This window comes from Oxyura jamaicensis, chromosome 8 (assembly GCF_011077185.1).
Source record: "Oxyura jamaicensis isolate SHBP4307 breed ruddy duck chromosome 8, BPBGC_Ojam_1.0, whole genome shotgun sequence".
Classification (NCBI taxonomy): domain Eukaryota; kingdom Metazoa; phylum Chordata; class Aves; order Anseriformes; family Anatidae; genus Oxyura; species Oxyura jamaicensis.
The window spans coordinates 17,535,336-17,557,895 of NC_048900.1; the positions used below are offsets into that span (position 1 = coordinate 17,535,336).

General features: G+C 38.1%; 1 protein-coding gene across 11 annotated transcripts in view; it reads left to right on the top strand.

Moving 5' to 3' along the window:
- The first annotated feature begins 16 nt into the window (after nucleotides 1-16).
- TTLL7 (tubulin tyrosine ligase like 7) overlaps nucleotides 17-22,560 on the top strand; it is a 72,264-nt gene continuing 49,720 nt past the window's right edge. For 3 of the 11 annotated variants that reach the window (XR_004752841.1, XM_035333161.1, XM_035333171.1), the window contains exons 1-6: nucleotides 15,889-15,979; nucleotides 16,184-16,230; nucleotides 19,039-19,209; nucleotides 19,408-19,536; nucleotides 21,264-21,385; nucleotides 22,023-22,090. Coding sequence is in view for 9 of the 11 variants with exons in the window: in XM_035333161.1 (XP_035189052.1) it covers nucleotides 19,185-19,209; nucleotides 19,408-19,536; nucleotides 21,264-21,385; nucleotides 22,023-22,090 (344 nt within the window). In the remaining 2 variants the exon portion in view is untranslated. Of the gene's footprint in view, nucleotides 151-8,742; nucleotides 8,784-15,888; nucleotides 15,980-16,183; nucleotides 16,231-19,038; nucleotides 19,210-19,407; nucleotides 19,537-21,263; nucleotides 21,386-22,022; nucleotides 22,091-22,111; nucleotides 22,256-22,560 lie in introns of those variants that run through there. The other 8 variants (XM_035333162.1, XM_035333164.1, XM_035333167.1 and 5 more) reach the window with 8 other exon arrangements.

Below are 22,560 nucleotides of genomic sequence, written 5' to 3' on the forward strand. Positions count from 1 at the left end.
GCTAGTGCCCGGCTCGGCGGGCAGCGGAGCGGGAGGTGCTGCCCGGGGGGGGCTCCGCCGCACCTCACCTCGCCGCACCGCCCCTCACATCACCGCGCCGCCCGTGAGGCGCCCCCCGAGAGGAGCGCGGTGCCGGGGCCGCCCCTCCAGGTAACGGTGAGGGGAGCGGCGGGGCGCCTACATCCCCCCCTCTGCCCCTGCCGGCGGCCGTTTACCCGCTGCTTCCCCTCAGCCCCCTGCCCGCCGGCAGCTGGGGGGGCTCCGCCGACAGCTGGGTTGCTGTCCCCGGGGAGAGGCGGCGGAGCGAGGCGGCTGCCCGCCGTGATTCAGCATCGCCGCCTGCGCCGGAGGATGAGGAAGAGGAGGAGGAGGGCGGCGGGGGAGGGGGGTGGGGAACGGGCGTCAGGGGCGAGAGCATGGCTGCGGGGGACCGGGGAGCGAGCAGCGAAACGGGGGGTGTGCCCTCGGGGTTGGTGCCCTCGGGGTTTGCATCCGCAGTCCGGCTTCTCTAGCGAGGGGCTGGCCGGCTGGGGCCAAACGGCACCGAAAATCTGCCGGCAGAGGTGCCCGGTGGAGGCTAGATGTAGGGCAAGCTGGAGCTCCGGCGATGCCAGTCTCCTCGTCCTGTGCTCGCTGCTGGGGGCTGGAGTCCGTGCTGGGTCAGTTTCTACGTCTGAAACCTCACAGAACCGTGAGCAAAAGGGGAGAAGGTTGAGGCTGCATTTGAAAGAGCTGCATTTTGCTGAGCTCAAAAACAGATGTAGGGTCTCAGTTCTGACCACGCTTGTGCCTTTCTTATGTATTTGCAGTTTGACTACCGAAATCAGAACGTATTGCTTCTCAAAAATACCCAGACCAGCCATGCAGAAAATAGCCGATACAGCATTCTTTTCTGCCCCAAACCTTAACTGGTTGTTAGCGCCTGCAGGTGCTGCCTATCTAACTAACACTCACAGAAATCTCACTGGCTGTTCTCACAACCGAAAGATGAGAAGCATTTTTGTGTGCGGGAATTGGTTGTCACCCAAACGTTATCTCAAAATCTACAGAGTGGTTTGGCATCGGTAGCTTTTGCCCCCGTTTCAAGAACAAGGATGTAGTTTTTCATCCTAGAAATCCTATTTCCCAGAATAGAAAATAAGAATAGAATGCCTGTCCATATTACTCTGAACAAAAGTATGACAGAAACAGTTGTAGTGCCAGGGATTTTTCCTATGTGGTGAGCAAACATACCGTCTATGCTAGTATAAGAAGCTATTAATTTTGAAGCTAGATTCTCTGAAGACAAATACTGTAATGTTTCAGGAAATGATGTGAGCTGCCTGGGAATTCTTCCTTGAGGAAAGAATGTTTTTTTAGCTATAGGTATCAACAATATTATGCAAGAAAGTCTAGACCACTGGTTGTCAGTTCTTTGCTTGTTTCTTTTTGAAAGATGCCCCTGTTCTATATTTCTGATCATTTGGGTACATGCCATGTACTTCCAAAGAGGTCTGCCCATCGATATGGAAGTGTTAAAGAGGCCAGGAGATCAGGCCCATCAGCAGCTATTTGGTAATTACGCTGGCAAGTGAGGAAACATTTCAATAGTCTGAGGCTCAGGTTTGCAATTAACTAATGGTTTGTTCCCCATCTCTTCCAAAGTGACCAGTGTTAAATGGGCAGCGTAGATTAGGTTGTGTACAAGTCTGAAGAACTGGGATGTGAATTGGTCAACAATTTAATGGACGATAAACAATCTTGATTTTTTTTGTATAAATATGATTTATTCTAAGATCTTTTTCATACTGTATGTATGTAATGAAAGCCATAAATATTTATTTTGAAGATGAAATGTAGCGTACTTATGCTGCCTGCTGAAAGTGCCCGCTTTGAGCTGTCAGCACCAAGAAAGACTGAAACATGATTTCTTGATTTAAATCATCTCCATCTGTGGCTATTTATTATATGGTTTAAAAATGTCTGCAGCATACATATGGCAAATGAGTCATTTTTTGTACTTTCTAATGTTCTGTTCCCCCCCCCCCCTTTTTTTTCCTGTTATAATGTTGTATTAATAGATTCTTTTATATGTATACATTCATACAGATTAAGAACATGTTGTTAAAGGAAGGAAGTCCTTGGAAAACCAAGAAAATTGAAATGGAATCTTGATGTCTGAAAAAGAGAAATTAATGATAATGTTTCCCCAGCTAGCTTGTATCTACTTGCGTAAAACTTCTGTCTTGTCTTCAAAAATGAGTGTGACAACGTGTTGCAATGTGAACCACTAATGTTTTTTGATTTTGTGTTACAATTTTATTGGTGTAAAGAAAAAATATTGACATCAATAATGGTTATTTTCCATGTCTTCAAGTTCCTGCAGACCTTCAGAATATTTGGAGAGTTATCACTGCCCTGAAGTGTTGTGACTTTTGAGCCAATCCTAAATCATAAAAACACTAAAATCATATTGATAGGCTTTATATCAGTCCATAAAGAAAAAAAATGAGTGCTTGTCAGTCTTTTACTTTTTTCATGAGGTATTTCCATCATCCAGAGTTGACACAGAGACTCTATAATGGTCTGAGGGGGGAGGGATCAATCTTTTCCTGAAAGAGGGCAAGAGTCTGTGTGAAGATAGTGGGAGTTCATTTTATTTGGAAAGATGCATACAAACTGTCAAAGTTCAGAAAATTCATTGCAAGTACCACAGCATATTTTTCAGATGATATTATCTGGATTTTGGTTTTCCCTTATGAACATCAGAATATCTGGCAGGAGATTCACTATTATTTTCCATACACCTCAGAAGTTAATTGGGGCTGTTTGACTTCCAGCAGTAGGATTTAAATTTGGCCTTATTAATTAGGAGGAAGCTCTTTAGAGCTCCATTAATGCTCAACTAAAACCTTGTCAGAATGGTAATTCACAGTTATTCCATTCGCAGACATTATGAGCTGCCTTTAAAGTTTACCGGAACCTTTTTAACATTAATATTTAAAATATTAATGTATTTTCAATTTAGAACTGAATTCATTGATCTTGACTATGCTGGTGGGTAAGAGAAGCAAATGTAACTGAGAGTGGATGTGGGAGGAAAAACCTGTGACATGTTGAAGTGGTCAACCTTTGCGTTGGTTGGATATTTGAGCAAATCTGTGTACCACAGTAGTTATCCTTCTTAGAAGTGGAACCTTTTCAAGACGAGGAGGCTTCATGCTGCCTTGCTCTACTGGATACTCTTCTTTGTGGTGGTAGTTGTAGGAATCCTCAGACTCTGTAGGGCCTAAGGTTTTTGATGCTTTGCCTGTTCCCGAAGTTATTGCTTGCAAAGGAGTTTCAATTGCCTTCTGTCTTATGTGCTCATACACCTAATACAAAGGAGTATACAAACTATCATATTAATTTATACATTATAGATGCTTTTGCTCTTGCCTTGAATTCCATACACCCCTAAACAAGGTCTTGCATAATAGAATAATTTCTTGCTTTTGCATTTTAAAGTATTAAATAAAGTGGGCATAATAGTCCTTGCCTTCAGTATCAGTTTTAGTCTGAATATGGTATCTCCAAAATGAAGATGCACATATATAGTTGCAATGTTTCTTTTCATGTGCTAAAGGTATTAAGTTTCATTAGTTTTTAAAAAAAAAAAAAAGCTTTGCTTCAAAGGTAATGTTTCAAAATATATTCACGTGTCTTATGATCAACATTCACCTCTGGGAACAAGGAAACAGTACTCTTAATGGTGAGCACCAGTTAATAATAATGGAAGAAATACAAAAGAAAGCTCCTTTCTGAGTTAGGACTTTTTTTTTTTCTTTTTTTTTTTTTTTCTTTTTTTTTTTCTTTTTTTTTTTTCTCCCTTTTCTTTCTGTGGATTAAGTGGCATGGCAACTCCCACTTATGTTTGAATTTGGTCTTGGACGGATTCCAGAAAGAAGCCTCATATGTACCACTGCTCAAATGCACTTTGGATGGTTACATTACTGTTAATTGATAGAAAAACTGATGCCTAAAAGGATGAAGTGCCTTACACTGCAATTTAGAAGCCCCTTCTGGCCAGCAGGACTCAGATGGAACCAACAGTCACTTTTAAGAAGAAAGAAAAACTAAACCCACTTCTCATCTATAATAAATGCTACAGAAAGAATTAAGCGGGCTGTGGGCTTCGGAGTTAGTCGCAGCTATCTGTTGACAAGTTTATTTTCATCCTTGCTTAGTAGCAAAATGCTAAATATATTCTTCTTTAGTTACATTAAAGCATGTTTCCTTCCAACTTTGTCCTTCGGATGACATGTGTTTGTTTTATTTTTAGCACTTGAAATCCAGCACAGTAATATCCCTATAGGGTGCAGTGAAGGCATTGGAGTATAGCATGAGAAAATGGAATCAGATGCTTAATACTGAATTTGTGCAGTTGAACAGGCAAAAATCTAGATCCTAGTTATGAACACAAAATAAAAAGTGGACTGGCAGGGCAGAAGATTGTGAGATTTGTTGGGGAAATTGTGCTTATTTACCTGCTCAGAATGGACTTCTGAAAAATATATAGGAGAGCCATGTGATGGGAGTTTCTGTGTTTTCTTGGATTTTTGTGGACAGTTGTCATGTATTTCGTGTTCATTGAATGTGAAACTTCTGTGAATTTGTCGTATTGTTTTATCCTTCCAAGCTTTTCTGGGCTGGGGGGGGGGGGGGTGGTGTTCTAAAGCGCATGATATTAATTTTTGATGGAAGAGGTCTGAAAAATGGGCAACTTATTCACCTGGAAAAAACACCCTTTCTATTATATCGTGTGGCTTTTTAGAGGAATATAATATTATTGTAACTTTTTATCTTTCTGTTAGCTGAAGTCTTTGAAAGACTATAAAACACTAGCAAGTATTAACAATTAGGCATTAGATTAATTTTTCAAGAAAATCTTTTATTCAAAAAGAGTGATCTGAGAACATGACTTAGTTTGGTACGTTTTGTACCATTTTAAAAATGGAAGCATATGCTGAAAAGATTTCTAAGGATGGATAGGATATGTTCACTGAGTAAAATAAGGCGTTACTGCATGAAGGAACAGGAATCAATGCTATTTTTGGACTGTTGCAAGGACTTTATAAGAGTCAAGCATCTTGTAGATGCTGCTCTACATCAGTATCCTACAAGTAAAGAAACAGAAGAAAAATACAGGAACAATACAGAGCTGGATTTAAAAATTTGGACACCAGTTGAGAAATGATCCAGTTAATGACCCCAAGCGGGCACTGAAGCCCTGTGTCTTACTTTCTACTGTTGCCTCCTGGTCTGAAGAGAAAATGAAAAGGCATTACAGCCTTTTTGCCAAAAATAGCATTTATGAATACAAAAACATATAGAAAGCAAGTTTTTGGTATGTTCTGAGAAAATGAAATAAAATATATCAGAAATGAAAATAAAAGAAGATATAATGAATATGTGGGAATGTCTGCTGTAGGTAGCCAGCACACTATTTAGTTTCATCGATAATGAAGATTCAAATTTCAGTCAGCCATGGGCATGCATAGATAATGCTGCTCCAGCTACTGGCAGATGACAGATCAATAGTCCAGTTGAGGCAGGCTGTCTGCAACAGTTTGATGGAAGAAAATGGGAACTGTGACAATATCTGGAGCTACTGGGAGAAGTCCTCTGTGAGAAGAAACTTCAGGGAAGATTCACAAAGAAGAAACTTGACTGTCAGAGTGCTAAGGGTGCTTGGAGGTCCTACCAGCACTGACAAGTCCTGCCTGGATCCTCCTGCCATATCCCTACCCATGGATCTAGGGACACTGTACTAGCTTAGGCCAAGACTTCAGCTGCTCTCTGAGGTACATCACAGGGGTGCTGGTCTCCAGCTCAGCCACAGCTGTGCCCATGGCCCCCTTGATCTGGGCCCTGGCCCATGGGCTGATTTTCCTGCTCCACCTCAGGCCTGCCGTGTCACCAGGGACCTGCCCAGTGACACTGCACTGTGTCTGACTGTGGCTACTGTCATTGCACATGGTGCTGCCTCTGACCTGTCGATCGATTTCACACCTTGACCGTGGATCTGCCTCATCACCACAAACTTATCTGTAGATCTGACTCTTGACTGAAGCAGGCTCCCATCCTTGGGGCTGACCTACTCACCTGGCTTGGGTACCGGGGGTGGCCCTAGCTGGCAAGGCTCCTTTCCTGCTGGCCTGTTATTGCACTTGGTTCCTGGTCCATCATTTTTTAGGGAGTATCTGGCCTTTGCCACTCCCCGACTCTGAGGTTCTGGCGGTGAAACGGAAATAGTTTGAGAAAAGTACGGAGTTTTAGCACATAGGTTCACTGGAGACGGGGTTTTGACCAGCTTCTGCAAGCAAAAGCTTATGGAGTCTGTGATCAATGGGAGCTTTCCTGAGGAAAAGAGGCTGCCTGGAGACAGGGCTGTTAAGCTGAGTATCAGACATCCTACCGAACGGAGAATGGTTGTCAGAGCTAAGTGGGCAGGGAAGTGGAGGCTGGATTGTATTAGCTCTATGCAAAGCCACCAGAATGCATCACGAAGCAAAACCAAGACTTGACACAAACTCCTAAACTGCACTGAAAACTTTAAAACTATTTTTTATAACTGCAATTAACTTTGTAATTAGTGGATTGCTAAAGAGTTTTGACATTTTACATTACTGAACACTTGGGAAGATTATATGTATTTGATTATTATTAAAAATACATTGAAATTGTACATCAAGCTCTGCTGAAAATACAGAGCGTATTACACAAGGAGTTCTGCAATAAAATATTTAGATAAACAACTGAGGAAGAATTGGAGAGTGCATTCATTTGTTGGTAATCTGACTTGGTTTTATTAACTGCAAAGAACTGGAAGCATGTTAGCACCAATCAAAAGAACTGTGTTGTTGAAAGCATCTCAGGATTCACCAACATGACATAAATGGCTGGATTTTAAATAGGAAAGAAAAATAGTAACGTGGATTAATCCAGAAAGAAAAAGCTGACTTAAACAATGTAAACTAGAGTCATTCCTAAAGCAGCTTCGCCCCCCACCCAGCAGTGAAATCTGTAGATTTCACTGCTGATTCTGTGGAAATTGTGTCACGGTTGTGCTGAATTTCTTCCGATAATTTCCTCACCGTTTCAAAGTTCTTAAAGTCATCTCTTCCTCAGTTTTGGAAGATGTACCTGTCAAACCGTGGGCCAAGTAGAAGTCTTAATTATTCTGTTTTACTATTATTCATGTATTTATTCTTTTTTTTTTTTTTTTTTTTTTTTTTGTGGAGAAACATTTCCATGCAGAGCAATTTGGATGGGATTCATCTCATCAGTGTTTATACAACTCCAGTGCAGATACCTGTAGCTGCCAACCCTGACTGCCTGTGGGCTGACTGTGAAGGCAGCCCAGGGAAATCAGCTCAGATGTCAGTGTAGATGAATCCACCATTTTTCTTTATATTTAAGGAATAAATGTTATTACAATGTCACCTGTGAGATTTCATTGTAGTGTTTCTTACCTACTGGTTGATGCGAAGGGGAGAGCCATACATAATTCTCATGAGCTGGGGAAAATGGCAACAAACTGTGGTAGAGCTGTGCAATTTTCAGAGCCTTATTTCTTTGCATATTTTCACTATAGGTACATATGTATTTGATTTTCTATTTCACTTGAATGTGCAAGCAAGAAAGGCATTCCCTGCGGTGTAGAGAGAATGTGTACTCTTACAATTTATAAATGAAGCAGGGGGAAGCAAGAGGCAGTGCCTTTTATGTGTGTTGTAGCCTTTGCACGTTCTGTTCCCTGCTTCTTTCTGCCTGTTTGTGATTCTTGAAGGATGGCACCACAACCAGAAGGACTGAGAGCACTTTGTGCTCTCACTAGCGATCTCCCTCTCGATCTCACTAGAATCTGACTCACTACAATGCTTCGTTTTTGTAGAGCAGATGTGACAGTAGCGGTGCAGTCGGTTTTGTCTAGTACTGCTTCCTCTGCAGAATCTGTGTAAGGGAGTTGAACGCTCTGAAATGGGTTCAAACTTCACGTCACATAGAGATGTGCCACCATTTCCAAAATACCTGTGTTACTGCATGGTTCAAAGAGCTCAGGATTTTCTCACTTGAAAGGTCCTGTGTGAAAGCTGTAGTTCGCTGCATGTTTGTATATGTGCACTGCTTGTAATGCAATGCCAGCATTTGGAAAAAATGTCAGTTCTTCTACCAGTAGCTTTAGAAATCGGTCAGTATGAACCAGGAAAAGAATCATAACTGTTTTTCTTAGAGCAATTTATGAACTGTTCATCTAAGCTTACTTCTGTGCTACTATTTTATGTTATTGTGGTCTTGACCTCTTAATTCAATTCCACATTTAGAGAAATCATTGTTCTCGTTATGGTACCTAATGCCTTTGGTATAAATCCTTCCTAATCACTGAGTCATTTTCTGTTTTTAGACTTCACTTCACTTTAGCTTATTGTTATGACTAATCCCACTGACTTTCTTCCCACAGCTCTTGTCACACTCTAAGTAAAGTGGAAAAATAATGTATTCTTTTCTTATAGCATGTATCATGCCTTTTTTTTTTTTTTTTTTTTTTTTTGCCTGAAACAGAGAAAATACCTAGAAAGGGTTAAGGAAGAGATCTCAAAAGTGCTAGGGCTAGGCTAAATGGGAAGGAGCTGCTGCTGCAGCACATCTTTCCCTGGTGTATGAGTGCTGCCTAAAACTGTATCATCTGTCAATTATTGATAGAAAAATCTGTTTCCACAGGGCTGAGTCTTCTGACAGCCTCAGCAATGCAACACTAGCAGGTAAGTGAATTCATTTTGCTACTTCTACTGTGGAATTATTTTAAATCTGTTTCCATATCAGTAGGAGGTCTTGATACAACTATTTATTCTGCAGGATGTAATCTTGTCAGTTAAATTCATGATAAATAAAAATTTTGCACTCTCACCAGTAATTTGTGTGCAGAAGAATTTGGTATATGATATATCATACTGCCACATGCTGCTACCAAGTTTTTTTTTTTGTTTGTTTGTTTTTAATATTGCTTTCTATTGCAGGCTATGTTAAGTAAAATACACTGGCTTCAGTTTGAATGCTTATGTGTTCTGTACAGCACATATTTTGAAATGAGTTCTTTCCTGAGAATCTTGCTCCTATTCTCTCTTTCTTTTTTTTTTCTTTTTTTTTTTTTCCCTCTTCCTCCTCATACATCCTGGAGCTCACAGTTTATCTTTCCATATAATAAAGAGAGCTAGATTAAGGAGCATCTTCTGAATACAGTCATACAGTAGATCTTTCTCTATTAGCTAGGCAAAACATGCTTCTGGAGAGCAGCATGGAACTTTTCCTACAGATATATGAATATAGCTATATACTGCTTGCACAGTAACTCCTGTTTCTGAACCTGTGAATATTTCATGAGCTGTGAAATAAGAAGCACTGCATCTAGACTGCCAACCAGTTCTAAAAGTGATACATGAAGCTTGTAATCTTTGTCAAGAAAGAGAGAAATTCAGAGGCAGCTCAGTTATTTTTAGCTGTAATTGCTACTGTACTGAAGATTTGATTTAAATGGACTATAGTTTTGACCTGTGTTTTAATTATATTTCTGAACTGTGCCACCATCAGGGCTGTTCTGAAGCTGAAACACTGTGATTTTAAGCCCACAAAAATCAATAGAAATGTCTACATTTGCTTTATTGGGCTATGGAGAATGCCCTGTGACATATAGCTTGTTTGCATTTACTCTCCAGACTTGAGACAAATTTTGTCAGAAACACAGAAGAATAAATGTTGCAATATTCTGCATAAGATAATTCACTGAAAAAAAAACATGGAACAGTTGTCATCCATGTTTTAGGTTGGGGGTGGGGGGGGGTTATTATAGCATAATAAGAAATGAGTGTTTGTTTCTTTTGACTATTTGAAAAAAGTTAATTCTGCAGCCAGCATGTATTTGCCTGTGTAAGTTTATGCCCTTCTGCTTCACTGAGAGTCTAGTTTCAAAAATTAAGATAAAAGCAGCAAAAATCAAGTTGAGACCTGTAAATGATTTAAATATCCCATGGCTCTAGCCTCAGGCTGAGGATTGTTATTTCAGTACATTTCTTGAGTGTAGCTCTTAACCAACACACAATGCCTTCTTGCTATTAAATACAAACAAGCAAACATGCCAGAGCCAATTGCTTGTAAGTGTTGCTTTTTGGGAGCTGACCAAGATAGATGAGGACAGGGCTAACTGTGATATTGTTCCAGATCTGGATCTGTGCTGCTGCTGTGATTCAAGTCATGAAGGGAAACAGGCATACTGAGGTCACTTATCCTCTCAGATTTTGTAGTTAATTTATACTACAAAAAAGCCTACAATGCCGTTGTCAATATGGTCTCTGACCTGATAAATAAACTGTTCAATACTACAGGGTTGCATCAGTAAGGCTGAGGTTATGATTCAGAAAGTACATTATTCTGATCCTCTGGGTTCAAACATATCCTGGAAAACTACTTTTTGGTAGACTATTCTCATGCTTTTTTTTTCTTCTGTGCAAAAATTAAAGCTGGTGTGTAGAAAGTCTGGTGTGCGTCATTTTTCTTTCTTGTTTTGGACATTCTAAGTAATAAGTTTATGTTCAGCATTTAAGGCATGTTATTTTTCTAGGCTTTTCAACTACATGGTATATTTCCCTATCGGTGAGCAACATACATATGCTATTATAGGAATATTTTGTATATTAGAGTCACATCTCATTACTGATGAAGACAGACTCTCTATTTAGATCCCCTAAAATGGATTAAAATAGCATAACACAGGGGGTTTGGAACCAATTCAGTCTTTAAAGGAATTTTTATAAATTGGGTCAATCCAGTTAGAGAGGCTTTTGAGGACTCACATCCTTTTGAAGCTGCTCATTTTCATTTGTAAAAACTATTTGCAAATTGATGGCACCACGTTAAGCCCCAAATATTAAACTCTGCGGAGGCAAGCTTGTTTTTGTTGGAGTGTTTTGTAGCTGCTGGAGTTTCTGGCTAGCTTTTTCAGTTATTTGTAAAATATTACTACCACTGAGTGTTGTTGCGGTAGTGTTTTACTTAGAGTATATCAGCATGTAAGCATGGTCATTTCAATATTAGAGGTCAGGTACCAGTCCTCATACATGCATGCAGGCTGTTCCCAGGGAAGCTGAGCAAATTGATTGATAGTAGGAAGTGTCCGTATAATATGATAAACAATTCAGTGATCATGCAAGAGCACCTTCCTTGCACTTACATGGTCAAAGAGAGCTTGAATGCTTCTTTTAAGTGCCCTCTTTACCTTATTCAAGCCATTATTTTTCTTTATGTTTGCATTAGGTGCTGAAATTGCAAGCTAATGTCTGCCAATTTATATTTCAGGCAGCAGTGGGAGTCTCATCCTTATTGCTAAACTAGCGAATGTTCTTATGTTGACAGCGTGTAAAGCTGGATGATGTAATCCTCAACCAGAGTCTTCGTGGGCCATGTGTGATGATTGCAGTTTGTGTTCAGGAACACTGAAATAGGTCCATGAAGTACAGGCCTGTAAAATATAAGATGTAATGGGATAGACTTCATGTGGGGCTAAGGTGTGGATCTTAAAATGCAGAGATCCGTAGGAATGATATGTGCTCATGGATCCCTGAACGTGAGGCCATTTTCACACCAAGCCAATGCCACCGACTGGAAGTGAGGAGGAGGAATTTGATGAGTGAGGGGGAGCCTTCTAAAGACTTTTTTTTCTCCCCCTCCCCCAGGATCCCTAGTAAATCTCCCCAGATGGCCTATTTATAAATTAAGGAGCTATTGCAAATACATCAGCTTCATTAAAGGAACAGCACTCTTTCTGTTATACTAAGATAAATATGTTGATACATGTAAATGTTAAAACATTCTGAACTGTAGGTCCCTGTGATCCCTAGCTCTTCCTAGAGAAGTAAATAGTTTGCGAAGTGCATGATAGAAAAAGAAAGAAATAGTTCAATGCCATCAGTTATTGTGTGGTGTACACAACCTAAAATGCCCTGCGATAGGTGGTGCTGTGTATTGACAGGCTGTAATGAAGAGCATGGATGGTGCACCACAAAGTCAAATGCAGAGCAGAGATCTTCCCACAGGTGCCACAGCTCTATTCCTAACCGCTCTCATTTACCCTTTCCTCTACCAAAAACACACATTTAATTATCAGAATTTAATTTTAGTATTACACGTAATCATTTTTGCCCAGTATTATGATAGGACTCTTCCATCGTTTCTTTCATTAGTAGCAGTAGCTGTCTCACCACAAAGAGTGTTGGGCAGTCTGACATTCCATACAGTTGCGGTCCTTCACTTCCTGCACTCGCGGTCCGTAAGACAAACAAAGGTCCTTCAGATGTTTCTTTTAAAGAGAATGCTTCCTTTGGGTGATTGGGCTCCAGCCTCCCTGTGGCTGTTAGGTGTAATGCCAGCCACCCGTCGCTTGCAGAGCAAATGTGGCCAATGCGCACTAGTGTGTGTTTGTAGGCTGAACATGTGAATGACACTCCAATGCTAGTTTAAATGACAGCAGGACGATGGCTGCTATTACTGAGGTGGGTAGTTACAATAAATAAAGATAGATTTGTATTCAGCAGTGTTCAGTGGGACTTATAGGGATCATGGAGCAGGAATATGTTCCTTTGTGGAGTTAGTAAAGTGTTCTCCTGCTGATGAATGTACAGCGTTAAAGACTGTTATCAACACTTGAAGTGATGTACAGTAGTAGGAGACCTAGGCATTGTCCATGCTTCCATGCCATGCTGTTTTTGTTTGTTTGTTTGTTTGTTTTTTGGTGGTAGTGAATGATGCACAAGTATGCTTTCTGAAACTAGAATATTTCTACACAAAACCTGGCACTCTAGTTATCTGATCTAATTTGTAAGTATTTTTCCTTGCTATTGTGAATGTTGCATGAATTTGAGGTTTGTCAAGTTACTGATTTGTAAGTCATACAGGTTTGTTTCATGTGCATTTTCATTAATATACTTCCCATGTTCTACTGAACAGGAAATAGGTACAAATATTGTCCTTTTTATTGTAGTTTTCTGATTCTATCTTACCTTCTTTTTTCCTCTTTGTTTCCAATATACAGAATGTATGAAACTATATTACTCATTTTACTATCAGTTTGAAATATGTTACCACTTTAAAAAGGGCTTTTGATGGTGAGAATGAGCCAACAGACAGTCACATGGTGTGCTCTGCTATGAAAGACACTTTGGAGGTCAATTTTTTAAACTGAAAATCAATCTTCGACTTGCTGATTCAGGTCTCAGATGTGAAATGGCTGTTATAGACATTAAAGTAACTGTAACTTACAGATTCAGAGGTAGTGCTGTCACTCCAGCCAGTATTTGGTAGTTCAGGTAGTTCAGTTGTAAGTTTTAAAAATGTTGGCCATTTGGATAAACTACTTGAAAGTTTACAGAACTGCACAGGAGCACAGGATTCAAAAAAGTTTAAACTGTATTGAATCATGCTTTTTTTTTTTTTTTTTTTTTTTTTTTTCTTCTTATATAGCTTTTAGCTGCCTGTTTAGCAAACCAAGCACACCTGAGCACTCTGTACATTCACTTTATCTGAAAGAACTGGTGAATAAACATCTCATCTCATTTGATGTTGAGAGCAAATGCTTTTGAAATTAATATAGATTTCCTTTGACTTCAGAATGTCAAAGGAAACCAATCGCTAATGTGTATGCATTTTGAAGCCAGCTGACTGATAGCCTTTTTAAAACAAGTTTATCACTTTGATAACACACTGAGCCTCAAAATGAGGATTGCTTTTTGCATCTAGAATTTCTCTGTAGGAGTGAGAACTTGCCACCAAATTGTTCTGTTAGCGTGTTAAATCAAACTGCTTAGCTCTGCTCACATTTTGTCAAGACATATTAAAAAAAAAAGGAAAAGGCTGTGATGTTTTTAATTCCATGGTTAAAGGCTGCAAATTGTTACTTTGCTATTTCAGGATGATAGTGAAGATGGCATTTGTCTCTATTATCTTTTTTCGTCATGTTTCAATCTCATTTTGCATCTGCATTTTAGAGCTTAATTCCAGGTCAACAGTTGATTATAGTTTTGTGTAACTGAACAAGATCTCACATGGTATCTTTTTTTTTTTTTTTTTTTTTTTTTCCTATTGATGAAGATTTTTTATTATTTTTTCCTGGTCTTCAGAATTTTTCTTCATCTCAGAGTTCAATACACAGAGAAAGTACTTCATGCATATTTCAGAAGAATATATAGTATTGATAGCGCTAGATGAATCACTAATATTATATTGAGAAGTTCTGATTAGTGTTTGCGACTTTCTTGTTGGATGAAAATAACGGCCTCTCTGTAATAAGTAGCAAAGCCCTCCCTACTACAGTGGATAGAGGCTTTCACATCCTAAGATCTAAGGGAGCAGAAATCTTTGTTATTTAGGTCAGACTGACAATACAGAACTCTGATATTTGCTGGGTCCGTGCTCTGAAGACTACTTTCACTTCTTTCTTTTCATGTTTCTGTGAAATTGTTATTTTAATTTTCCAGGTAACTGGGGAGGGGAGCGCTGTGATGCTGCCCTTCCATCCTCGTGGTCATCTGCCAAGTTATATAACTGTATCTTAAGCGTGTCTCCATCACAGGGTGAAAGCTCCTTATGTCGGGAGCTTTGTGGATTTCTTCCTAGCTACTGTGCATTCCCAGACACTTTTGACAGCAGTGGGTAAATAGCACTAATGGACTCAGAGGAAAGCAGTCTGCTAGCTTCAAAATCTATATACTAAAATATTCTGTGGTTGCTGAGTGATTACTTGTCTGTACACAAAGAAGCCAATTTAATTCAAATAAAATTGACAATCCAATTTTTGTAGCATTTCACCTAGGTAAATATAGAAATAGGATACAACAGGAAGAAACTTAAGAAATGCCAGTTGTCATTGAGAGCTGCTATCATATGTACCATTGGTTAAGCTCTGAAATCAAACTTTCAGTTCATACATGAAACTAAGTCATACATGAACTAAGACTGTGCGTGGCCAATGTAGCTTTTCAAACTGGTTACCAAGCTTAGAGTGATTTGTTAGTAAATGAATCTATCATTCTTAATGCTCAAATCTGTTAAATTACATCTATTTTAAATGTACATAGGCAAAGCAGTCTCTTGTTAGGCTACGCAGCAGGGTTTGATAGTCACTGGTATGATCCTGAGAGAATCTCATGGACTGAGTGACTCTCTGGAACAGATTCTCAAGTTGCTCTGTTTTATTTTAAGTTTGAATTTGATTCCCCCAATCTTTGTTTTGATCTGATTAAGTCAACCATTTTCTGGGATGCTTACTCTTATGGGATGCAAGTTACTATTTAGAGACTAAAAATAATCTTTTCAGCTCCACACTGCATCAGGATTGACAATGAAAGATCATGAAAGGCAGAGGTCATTTGGAAGCAGTGTGGAGCAAATAACTTGGGAAATGAAAGAGTGATTTGTTAAAAAATGCTTTTATATAATCTAGGCTAGAAGAATATTTTTCAGGCAGTTTAATAGCTTCTTCTGATTAAGTTTGTGTAACAGCAATATATATGTATATATATTTCTACAATTAATTACAATTTGTTGTCAAGGAACCATGGATTATTCCATTAACTATGAAACCTGTTCTTCACACTGCTCTTCACCCAGGCACCCTCTCAGCCTCTGTCACTACTACTGTCAAATTGCTTCTGCAGGACCTTGCTCAAACTGTTCCCTTTGGATTTAAGTATCTGCCTAGGTCGCTGTCCATGTGTGAGCCTGTGCCTCTCTAGCAAGAGTGCCTGACCTCTGCTGTCCCTGGAAAATAAAAGTTTTTGCTTCCTTGATTCCCTGGTCTCTGCACTCGGTGTTTTTGTGCACGTGTGTTGACTTCTGGCTCTTTGTAGGACAGGATTGTGTGCAATGTAGCTCTCCTGCTGGTGCTCTTACACCTTGCCAGGCAACTGTAAAGGTAATATCATCTTCTATTCTCCCTAGAATGCTTCTATTCAAAGTACTCATTTGTATAAGAATGTGCTAACCTGACAAAGATGCATTAATTTCTTCTTCACAAGTCTCTCTCCATTTATAGGTTAATTCTTTTCATTCAGTTGCTTTTGAATCAATATGGGCGAGCAAAAAAAGCTTCATTAATTTATGTGCATCTTGATTTCAGGAGGGAAATTTTATATGGTGGGAACTGCACTCCTTTTCTGTCTGAGGGTGAGTGCAGAGATTCCTGATAGCAGTGTTGCCAAGGTTAAGTAAGTTCCAGTTTGGAAATATAATAGTTTCTTCCACGTTATTAAAAGCGATCTCTTAGAAACAGGTCTTTCAGATGCGTTACTGGAGAGAGGTGCCTCTACATTTTTGTAGTGGAACACAGCTTGTAGGTTATGTTTATTTTATAAGTAAAAACTTACCATAGTTACGGGAATTGACTCAGATTGTAACGTAATCACAACCCAACAGTGCTGCTGCAGTTACCTGTGCGTGATCCAGTGGGCACTGCCAAGCGCTCTGCCCAGTAATTGGAAATTTGGCCAGTGTGGCAGGATGCAGAATGGACTGCATCCTATGTAAAATGTTTTGGAAAATCAACTCAGGGTTACTATTATGGCTTTAGGCATTGTGCCTGTGTATAAAACATGCTCGCCTGGGTGTTTGTGCTCCCTATTAAACAATCTAAAGAGTATTCTACTCTAAGGAGTAGAATGGTTTATTTATAAAGAAAAGTAGTAGGTCAACAATGTACTGTAGTTTTTAACTTTATGGCCCAGCTTCAGAATACCAGGGCACTACAGTAACTCTGGGCAGATATTTCTCTATGAGTATAAGCTGAATGAAAGCTGTATAAGCTGCTGGATTTTTATTGCCACACCATAGCTCGTAAATCATGGTGTGTTAGTAAGGACTGGCATTTCTCACAGGGAAACGTTAGTCGTCTTGACATTTTTCCAAATTCATTAAAAGTTTTTAGCCTGTACTGCTGAGGAACAACTGCTAGGAATTTGTATATATGCATACAAGTCCTTAATTGGCAAACAGGCATACTTCAGTGTTATTCCCAGGAACTAAACGTGTCTTGTACTCTGGTGGTATTCTTAGCCTGAGAAGCAGATAACGTGCAATGTGCAGTGAGTCACTGTGTCCAGCACTGCTCTTCCTTAGCAGCGCTTGTGAAGAGGATGCACACTTCATTTTCCCACCTTTGTGTCTGGTGTTGGCAGGCCAGCAGGCAGCAGGACATTCAGACCCCCTTCTTGGCTGAGGGTGTCCAAAACATTAAAACTTCAAATGGACCTGCCTGTTACAGTTCATTTTGGGGGAACGTTCTGAGGCAGTTCTGGTGCAGCAAAGGATGCTGTGAGTAGGAAGGGCTGAGAGGTGCTGGTAGGGTGTATCTGTGTCATAGCCTGTGCTTACCTCCTGGATAAATAAATACATGTTGCAGTGTTATTTTTCAGAACTCCTCTGAACAGTCATGAGCACAATCTTTTTGTCGTCTTTCATAGCAGAATTTGGCACCTAGTATGTTGGCTACAGTCATAAGAGAACCATAATCTGTTCTTTTTCTTTTCCTTTTCCTTTTTTTTTTTTTTTTTTTTTTTCTTTTTCCTTTCATGTTAATTAGCTTTTAAGGATAGGTTTCTGTATTAAAATGAAAAAAGATCTTACAGCTCAGGGTATCTACTTTTATGTTTTCTTAACAAAAATGTGACTTGTCCAGGATATAATCATCACTCCTTCTTCCCTCTTTTTCTCTCTGAGACATGCACATGTACACACATGCACCCCCCACCCCCCAGAGTATTTATAAGTAGTGCTGTGATAACTTTGCCAATGTACATCTATGTACAGCTTGTCCAAACTTATGACCAAATTCATTTCCCATCATAAGTCATGGCTAACTTTGATTTTTACTGCAATTTTCAGCTATATATAGCAGAAGAAATTCCTCTGTGTGAAGCTATTTTAAGTAAGTTTTGCAAACACCACAAGCAGCAATAAGAACTGATCTAGAGCTAGTGTAAGGAACTTTAGCCACATGCACAATTGCAGAAAAGAAATCAAAGCATTTTAAAACCAATAAATTATATTGTATATGTGTCGACAACTACTAGACTTGTTTGAGGCAACCTGCCAAAGATGGCCTTTGCCTTCTTGCAGACTTTGTTATAACAGATGCTGCACACCCAAAGTCATGTAGTGGTGTGTTTAGAGAAGTGTCTTATTCCCGAGTGGTTTTGTCTTTTTTCCTTCCCCCTAATGCTTTAGCCTGTTCTCATACACTTAAGATGTTTTTTCAAGACATTTTTAAAGTGTGGTATTTTCACGTATCGTAGTGTGTTCTGAGATTACTGATAAAAAATATTATTTTTTTAACGTGTACATGAAAAACAGCATTTCATACAAATACTTCCTTTATAAACTGATGTTTAGATACTTGACAACCCAAAGTGCCTTTCAATTTTCATCAGTTATGTCTTGAATTACTGTGAATTGTGAAGCTGAGGTCACATACTACCAAGTGATTATTGGACAATCATTTAAAAAAATGTTGAAAACTGAAAAAGTGGAAAAAAGATTTTTAAAATAACTTCAATTACTTCCCATTTGGTACCTTAAAACACATAATGCATGGTGTCTGATTTTAAATTTTAAAATAAAAATTATTAAAAATTCCTATACATTCATTTAGCTTTTTGGAGATAAACATTTGCAGTATTGATTGAATTCCATATTACCTATTTTCATGCCCCAAATCTTCCCTACAGAAATAAAAATAACACAATGGGGTAGTATAATCTTGTTTTGCAAATGAATGCTGCTTTTTTTTTTTTTTTTTTTTTTCCCAGAAACAAAATGATTGAACTGTATTAAACAAAGTTTTATATTTGCAATAACTTGTTTTATCCTTTAAGTGTCACTTTTGACTTACTAAAAACAGTTTTGTAGTTAGTTTTCTGCTGTTTATATATTTTTTCAGGTTTTATCTATAACAGAGTTGCTTTTACATTTTTGACACAGATATCTATCTGTTCCAGAACTAATACTTGCTACAACCAGAGAATGAAATGGTCTGAATAGAGCGTTAAATAACTTGGCTTTGACAGCTCCATCATTTCCTCAGAACTTGGAACAGAATTTGAGCTCTACTTCTACAGTATCTTATAATGCCATCCTTGCCTAATGAGGGAGGTATGCAAGTCTCGTATTTTTTAATATAGCTTATTAATTATTTCTGTGGGCTTGTACGTGTAAGTTGCAATGAAGTAAATGTTTGTAACTGACTAGCTCAGATGCTGCATGATGGATGGTATGGTAATTTTAGTTAATTTGTATACATTATTTGAGATACAAATGCTTTGTTGATAGTTAAAATGTTATTTTTCAAAGATAACCATGGAACTGCTCCTGTGACTTTGCGATCAGAACTACCCTATCAAAGCCCAATTAAAAGAAAGGTCAGAAAGAAGAAGAATGGAGTCATCACTGCAAATGTTGCTGGCACAAAATATGAAATTGGTAGGAAGCTATGTATCTTGTTGTTATCATAATAGCAATTGATGTGAATGGATTACTAGCTAATGGGGTGAATTAATGGATTTTGCATCAAGCTGACAGTGACTCATTTCCAAAAGGTTTTATGTTCTGAGAAACCTTTGTCTTTTTTTTTTTTTTTTTTTTTTTTTTTTTTTTTTTTTTTTTGGTAACATTGCATTGATAGTTTTGAATGCTGTACAACTTTTATTACTCCCCACTCCTTACTCAGGGAAGGGCCTCGAAATGCAAAAAGTTAATTAATGAAGATAGCTGTGGAAAAAAAATATTAATTATGATTTACATATGAATTCAGATATATACTTAAAACCTTAAATGATGAACAGTTTAAATGCAATGTTAAATACCCTTACTATTATGCAGAGGTTTCTCAATTAAAAAATAATATTTTGCATTTTGATGAGGCTACTATCACACTAAATACATAGTTTGTAGTCTGTTGTAGAAGAAAAGATGTAGAAAACTAGAATCATGTAATTTGGCCTCAGCCTTTTAAATAGTGTGTATGTGGGAACAAAACAACACTTTCTTCTAGCTTTTGGTGGAGTAGCAGAAGAGAATCTGGGAGTTGCCACTAATGCTGATTCTTGATTAACAGCAAATAATGACAATAAATGTATGCTTCCATTCTGCATATTACAGGCTGAATAGGTTTGTTCTGATAGCTCTCCAAAAAAAAACTGAATGGCTCAGTATCTAGACAGGTGCGTTATCCTCCCCAGTGGAATAGTTATTGGTAACTTTAGAATGACACTCTCTCTACCCTTATCTCCTTCCAGCTATGGAAATGGTTCAATGAGTTTTCCAAAGACTTCAGGGCTAATAAGTATTTCAGAGCCTTTCTGTGGCATCTGTGAAGCTTCAAAATGAACTGTTTAGACTGAAAGCCAACTGATGACTTTTCTCCGGTTCAGGTTTTGAACTAGGAGTAGTGACAGACTTTTGAACTCCAAACTCACAGCATACTTGAGTAGACCTTGTTGATTTTTACCAGGTGGGGAAGACTTCAAATCCAGAGATGTCTTCTCTAGAGAAGTGATATCAGAACGAATTTATTACGTAGATGGCAGAACGAATAGCTTAAGGCAAAATAATATTTCTTTTTGTTTATTTTCTTTTTTCTTTATAAAAATCTTTTATCCAAGAACCCATGTTATGCCTGGAACATAATCAGAATTTTCTCTTTTTTAAAAAAAACTTAAAATAATGTATGAATTTGTTTTTGTAACTACCATACTAAATAAACTGTGGAACTAGATGATCTTTAAGGTCCCTTCCAACCTGAGCCATTCTATGATACCTTGACTAAAGAGACTTTGTTCCCTGTCTGCAGTGACACTTGTATTTGTCATAGTTTTAAAATTAATTTGTTATGACCAAAATTAACTCTAAAAACTGTGCAAGTTTTACTGGATCATTGTGGAATGCCTTGAAGCTATTTACAGCTACCACCAGTGATTGTACACTGTTTCCAGATTGGTACAAGGTGCTATAACATTGTAATGACAGATTTGCAATAGGCTGATGGAAATACTGCAAGTTAAATGAGAGCATGCATGCTCATATTGTTCTCAGGCAAAGGGATGAATATTTAAAATATTCAACATCTTGATCAATTTTTAAAATTTTGAAAATTAATTTATTTTATATATTCAAAAAATTCCTTAACTAATTATGTGATTTCTCTGTAGTACGCGTGGTAATACGAGAAATGGGATTTGTGAAAACACGTGATGAAGATGAAACAGCTAATCTTATATGGAGTGATTCTGCTGTGCAGCAAGAAAAGATTGCTGAACTTCGAAACTATCAGGTAGAGCGATAGTATTTTGGACATGTTTCAAACTGTTTCACTGAGAAATTCAGTAATGTGTCACTTTTGGTTACATATGTATGGAGAGGAAAAAAACCAAAGCAAACAAACAACAACAACAAAAAATAAAACAATACCATCCAGATTGCAACAAGGCTATACCACTACATATTTTTAAATCCTGTTCTCCTTTTTGGAGTTATTTGTTCATCCCATTTGGAATCTGCTATTTAAGTATTTGGGGGCTGTCCTTTCATACTTTTGTCTGCCAGTTGATTGTTATGAATTATCACAGTTTTAAAGAAGTAGCAAAATACAATTTATAAGTTACTCATAAACTTTTAAGCAGTAAATTAGGCAGAGCTCTCTCCCCAGATAATAAATATTTCCTTTTCCATGTGTTTTTTTTTTTTTTTTTTTTCCCTCTCTGGGAAGAGAATACGAATACAACGTACTGCAACTTTAGTAAAGACCACATGGATAAGTTAAGACCACATAAGATACTCTCTAGAATGATTTATATGTAACACTGATTATGTTTGCCTGAGCATGTAATTGAATGTTTTGAATGATTGTATAAGTTATGACAGAAAAATTAAAAAGTACCAACTTAATTTATTTTTTTCTCCTCCCTCAGAGAATCAACCATTTTCCAGGAATGGGAGAGATCTGCAGAAAGGATTTTCTGGCAAGAAACATGACTAAGTAATCTTTTATTATTAAGAAGTTTTTCGGCCATGGTATTTAGTGCAGTACAATGCTGAATTATTGCCTTTTAGGTTTGTTTATTTTTAAGAAGAGGCTACAAGAGGACCAATAATAATTTCCAAAGTTACTGTATCTCTTCAATTTACATCAGTGGAAAATGATATGGGTTCAGTTCTGTGTCTACATGCTGCAGAGTGCCTGAGTCGGCCTTAAGTTATAATATATATAATGTATAATACACCCAAGCATACATCATGTAAGAGTAGGAAAGGATAAATTACTAGTATGTGAATGGATATTACTTATTTTAAAATAATTAATGTCAATATTTTTGTATATATCACATTAAAAATGTGAAGCATCTTACTGTTTATGTCAGAAATAAGTCAGACAAATTTGATTTTGTTATAAATTATCCTTCCTCTGGTGAAATAGCTGGGTTTTGAAGAATTGTATTAGCTAAGAAT